Source organism: Rhinatrema bivittatum, chromosome 4, assembly GCF_901001135.1.
Source record: "Rhinatrema bivittatum chromosome 4, aRhiBiv1.1, whole genome shotgun sequence".
NCBI classification, from domain to species: domain Eukaryota; kingdom Metazoa; phylum Chordata; class Amphibia; order Gymnophiona; family Rhinatrematidae; genus Rhinatrema; species Rhinatrema bivittatum.
In genome coordinates, this window is record NC_042618.1 from 435,266,011 (window position 1) to 435,271,793 (window position 5,783).

The 5,783-nt window shown below is 41.0% G+C and overlaps 1 protein-coding gene across 1 annotated transcript; it reads left to right on the forward strand.

The window, feature by feature from the left end:
- The first annotated feature begins 396 nt into the window (after positions 1-396).
- LOC115089569 lies at positions 397-2,809 on the forward strand. Its single transcript, XM_029597618.1, has 2 exons — positions 397-466; positions 665-2,809. The coding sequence occupies exon 2, from the start codon at positions 1,251-1,253 to the stop codon at positions 2,580-2,582; it is 1,332 nt and encodes a 443-aa protein (XP_029453478.1). The 5' UTR covers positions 397-466; positions 665-1,250; the 3' UTR covers positions 2,583-2,809.
- The last annotated feature ends 2,974 nt before the right edge of the window (positions 2,810-5,783 follow it).

The following is a 5,783-nucleotide window of genomic DNA, read 5'->3' on the forward strand; positions in this document are numbered from 1 at the left end:
AAAACTTTGAAGTTTATCCTCTCAGATGCCAGCAACCAGTGCAGAGACTCCAAAACTGACATGATATGCTCATAATATCCAATCCCAGATACAGCATGTGCAGCCCTATTCTGAACAGTACATAACATGCCATACTATGTCAGACCAAGGGTCCATCAAGCCCAGCATCCTGTTTCCAACAGTGGCCAATCCAAGTCACAAGTACCTGGCAAGTACCCAAAAACTAAGTCTATTCCATGTTTCCGTTGCTAGTAATAGCAGTGGCTATTCTCTAAGTCAACTCAATTGATGGCAGGTAATGGACTTCTCCTCCAAGAACTTATCCAATCCTTTTTTAAACACAGCTATACTAACTGCACTAACCACATCTCTGCACTAACCACAAATTCCAGAGTTTAATTGTGTGTTGAGTAAAAAAGAACTTTCTCCGATTAGTTTTAAATGTGCCCCATGCGGGGAGCCGGAGGTTGAGGAGCGAGGAGACCCCAGACCTTGTTGCCGCTTCTAGTGCCTGAAACAACCAAGGTCCCGGAACAGCTGGCCGGCCTGGAGACGGAGTGAGGCGGCCAAACGTGATTGACTACGAGGCCAGGAAGTGACGTCAGCACAGGGCGCCTGCTGCTATAAAGACAGCAGCGGACGGAGAAATACCTGGGAGCCGGAGGTTGAGGAGCGAGGAGACCCCAGACCTTGTTGCCGCTTCTAGTGCCTGAAACAACCGAGGTCCCGGAACAGCTGGCCGGCCTGGAGACGGAGTGAGGCGGCCAAACGTGATTGACTACGAGGCCAGGAAGTGACGTCAGCACAGGGCGCCTGCTGCTATAAAGACAGCAGCGGACGGAGAAATACCTGGGAGCCGGAGGTTGAGGAGCGAGGAGACCCCAGACCTTGTTGCCGCTTCTAGTGCCTGAAACAACCGAGGTCCCGGAACAGCTGGCCGGCCTGGAGACGGAGTGAGGCGGCCAAACGTGATTGACTACGAGGCCAGGAAGTGACGTCAGCACAGGGCGCCTGCTGCTATAAAGACAGCAGCAGACGGCGTGTAGCTGCCGTCGGCGCGCTGCCTAAGCCGCGCGCTCCGTAAGGGGCGCGCGGCTTTGACCGGCTTAGGCCAGCGAAGGCTGGGAGGCTGCCTAGGACTCTTTGCCACGGACCTGGGAAGTTTCCTTTACTCCGAAGCCATAAATGTTTGGAGTGACAGAAAGTGAGTACATATCAAGTTTGTTGTAATATTATTTGTTGTTGAGACCATGCCGCATACTAAAAGGAAAGGCAAAGTGAGGCAGGATGCCTCGACCCCAGCCAAACCGAGCCTTGTACAAACAACAATAACTGATATATACTCACATACAGAAAAAAAGCCCCCAGAGTTTCCCATTACAGTGGAGGATATAGGGCATATATCCCCACTGTCGGGAGAAGTCAGCCTAAGTCCTGGGGAGCCAATAACACCAGCACCACCAATGGGCCTTGCAACTATCAGCGGACTAGGTTCACCCATAATACGGATGGCGTCTAGTGGGTTGAATCCGTTCGAGGAAGCAGAAGATAGGGTGGTGAGGCCAAAGGAGACGGGAAAGTTTTTTTCCCCGTCCCAATTGGTGGAGCAGAAAAGAGATAATCCTGAGAGTCAGCGGAAGGAAACTGGAGGGAATATCCCGACCACTTCACCTGGACATGTTGCAGGACAGGACTCTCTTAGTCATTTGGAAGGTTTATCTATGTTTGGTGCAAATGCTGGAAGTCCAAAAAATGTATCAATGGAAATGTTATGGTCAGCTATACTGTTATTACAGAAAAATATAGTGTCTTTAAATATCAATATAAAAGATATGCAGACCACTTTGTTAAGTATTAATCCTTTGGTAACGAACAATGAAGTATCTCTTGTAAAGGTTAAGGAAGAATTAAACTCAGTAAGAGAAGTACAATTATCGATTATAAAAGGAGAAAATACACTATTAAGGAAAGTAGAAAATTTGGAAAATATAGCCCGATATAACAACTTAAGGTTTGTGAACTTTCCCAAGTGTAAGATGATCTCCCTAAGGGAACAACTTAAGAACTATTTCAGAGAAATATTAGCATTAACACCTGAAAGTTTCCCTTTAATTACAAATTTATATTTTTTGAAAGAGAGAAATCAAGGTTTAAATATAGATGTGCCTCAACAAGATGATACGTTGAACGTCACAGAGTTACTGGAAACCTCATGTACTGCCCAGATTGAAAGAAGGGGGACATTATTGGTTAAATTTTCCCAGTCTTCGGATAAGGAAAAAATCTTAAAAATGTTTATGCAAAATAGAACCTCTTCGTATCTGGGTCAGAAGATATGGGTGTTCCCAGATGTGGCGAAAGAAACACAGGCTAGAAGAAAAAAGTTTATAACTCTTGCCAACATTGCTAGAACATTTGGTATACGGATATATATTAGGTTCCCCAGCAAATGCATAATGTATATAAATGATCAGAAATACATTTATTATGACCCAAATGATCTCGAGAGATTTCTGGAGCAGCATAGGAACCAGGGTAGGGGAGAGGGGACTCCAGAAAATAGCTCAATTGGCATGCAATGAATGAATAATCTGTATATTTCTGTCAATATAGATAGAATTGTTTTGTTTATTAATTAGAATTGCTCAAAGGCTCCCCTATTGTTTAGTAATATGGAATCAGGAAGAGAAGGAATAATAATAATTTTGATGCATATTGAAGAGTGTTTGGATGCTGTGATTTATTCCTGAACCTGTAAAAATTTCAATGTAAATTGGAATACAAATTTGAATGGAGTTGTATTATAACTAAAAATTCATAAATAAAGAATTTAAATAAAAAAAAATAAATAAATGTGCCCCATGCTAACTTCATGGAGTGCCCCCTAGTTTTTCTATTATCCGAAAGAGTAAATAACCGATTCACATCTACCCGTTCTAGACCTCTCATGATTTTAAACACCTCTATCATATCCCCCCTCAGCCGTCTCTTCTCCAAGCTTTCCTCATAGGGGAGCTGTTCCATTCCCCTTATCATTTGGTCGCCCTTCTCTGTACCTTCTCCATCGCAATTATATCTTTTTTGAGATGCGGCGACCAGAATTGTACACAGTATTCAAGGTGCAGTCTCATCATGGAGCGATACAGAGGCATTATGACATTTCCCGTTTTATTCACCATTCCCTTTCTAATAATTCCCAACATTCTGTTTGCTTTTTTGATTGCTGCAGCACACTGAACCTACGATTTCAATGTGTTATCCACTATGACGCCTAGATCTCTTTCTTGGGTTGTAGCACCTAATATGGAACCTAACATTGTGTAATTATAACATGGGTTATTTTTCCCTATATGCATCACCTTGCACTTATCCACATTAAATTTCATCTGCCATTTTGATGCCCAATTTTCCAGTCTCACAAGGTCTTCCTGCAATTTATCACAATCTGCTTGTGATTTAACTACTCTGAACAATTTTGTATCATCTGCAAATCTGATTACCTCACTCGTCGTATTTCTTTCCAGATCATTTATAAATATATTGAAAAGTAAGGGTCCCAATGCAGATCCCTGAGGCACTACACTGCCCACTCCCTTCCACTGAGAAAATTGTCCATTTAATCCTACTCTCTGTTTCCTGTCTTTTAGCCAGTTTGTAATCCACGAAAGGACATCGCCACCTATCCCATGACTTTGTACTTTTCCTAGAAGTCTCTCATGAGGAACTTTGTCAGACGCCTTCTGAAAATCCAAATATACTTCATCTACCGGATCACCTTTATCTACAGGTTAATTAACTCCTTCAAAAAAGTGAAGCAGATTTGTGAGGCAAGACTTGCCCTGGGTAAAGCCATGCTGACTTTGTTCCATTAAACCATGACTTTCTATAGTAGTCTGAATTGCTTATTATTAAAGTGAGCACTGCTGCCCTGAGGCCGTCTTAACAATCATTTGGATATGAGGCTTCATTGTCAAGCCAGAATCAATTAAAACACCCAAATTATGAGCCTCCGAGACAATGGGAATAACCACCAAATTTTATCTCCTGTATCTTATCAATATTGTGCCATATATCTTCTTAATATTTAAACCAATTTTACTTCACTTAACTAAATCTGTACCACCTCCAAGCATTCCTGAAATCACTGAATTGGGAAAGTAGTATCTGGATCATATGCCAAACAGAATTGTAAATCATCTGTATTTATTTGTTTGTTTGTTTGTTTATTTATTTATTTATTTAAGAACTTTTCTATACCGGTATTCATGGGTACATCATATATGTGATAAGTTGGCTGCAGATAAACATTAAATAAACTTGAAGATAACGAGGACTCCTGTAGATAGACCTCGCAACTCAAAATAACTGCCTCCAACATTTTTTGCTGGTGCCCTGATCTTGAATAAAGATTTGAAAGTCATGAATATTAGGATTCTAGATCCCTGACACACATAATTCAGTATGATTTTGCATTATTTCATCCAAAATATGTTCCTAAGACATTTATTCCATAATGAAGTAAAATATAGAATTGGACTTTTTAACAGCTTTGAGCCTGTTTGATGTTTTTAACATTTTTAATACAATTTTGAGCAAAGTATAGTGGTTGCCTTGTTGGTTTACTTGAATATGTAGAAATCAACAAGTTACGGGATACCTTTTTATTGATCTAACTTAACTCTGGAAAGCCAGTCACAGACGTAGTATCTTCCTGTAGGGAGGGTAACCCTAAACTAGTCACCGACTATAGATAGTCAAATAAAAAGGTCTCCTGCAACTTTTTGGTTGACCTTTTAATTCTACATAATACAATTTTGATAATTGTAGGGACATAGCGTACCACATCATGGACTGTTTGTGTATAGTCCATGTCTCAGCAAGTACAAACGCCACAGGGGTGGGCCAGTTTTGCTGCTCTAATCTGTGTATCTGCGCTGATGTACTACAGACTGCCTGCAAAACGTCAACTTTCAAATTCTGCATGAGGTGCAAACGTGACATCCCTTTAAGCTTTGTGCAAATGTGCTTTGATTCAAATACTTGTTCAGTTTAAGGCTCTTTCTGCAGCTCTCATTTTCTTCCATTGGAATAATCTCTTTGCATGTGACATGTCTTCCAGAACATAGGGTTTAAAATTTCTGCAGTTTCGAGGTCTGGTTTTTTTTTCAGCCATATCGTCTACTTCAACTATGTCCTTTTTTTTTTTTTTTTTTTTTTTTAAAGTCTATTTTTGCAACTGTTAAATCATGCATTTATCACAACATGCTTGGATTATTGTAACTCCCGTTGGTGTGGTCCGCCGCAAAAGTTTATTATAAGATTACAGCTAGTTCAGAATGTAGCAGCTCATTAGCCAGTGTTTAATTATTGAGATCTGTTAACTCTGATTCTAAAAGATCTACGCTGGCTTCTGATTGAATATTGTACCTGAAACATGTAAACCATTTTGCGCTAAAATTAGTAGGTGGTCTGCATTTTCACCTATCTTGCTAATTAGGATTATTGTATTTTACTTTAGGTGCTGTGTCTGTTTTATCTTATTGCTAGGTACCATCACTATACTATACAATCAGTGTACCTTCAGGCTGATCCAATCAATGTGTGCAGAAAATGGGCGCTCAGTGTGGAGTGCCCACTTTCCTAACGCGCACCTAGCCACCTCTCCTGGGCGCGCAATCAAATATTTAAATGAGGGGGTCACACTAAAAAGGAGACGCTAGGGACAAATGTGTGTCCCTAGCGTTTCCTCGGCACTGGGCGCACAGGAGAGGTGGCTGTCAAGC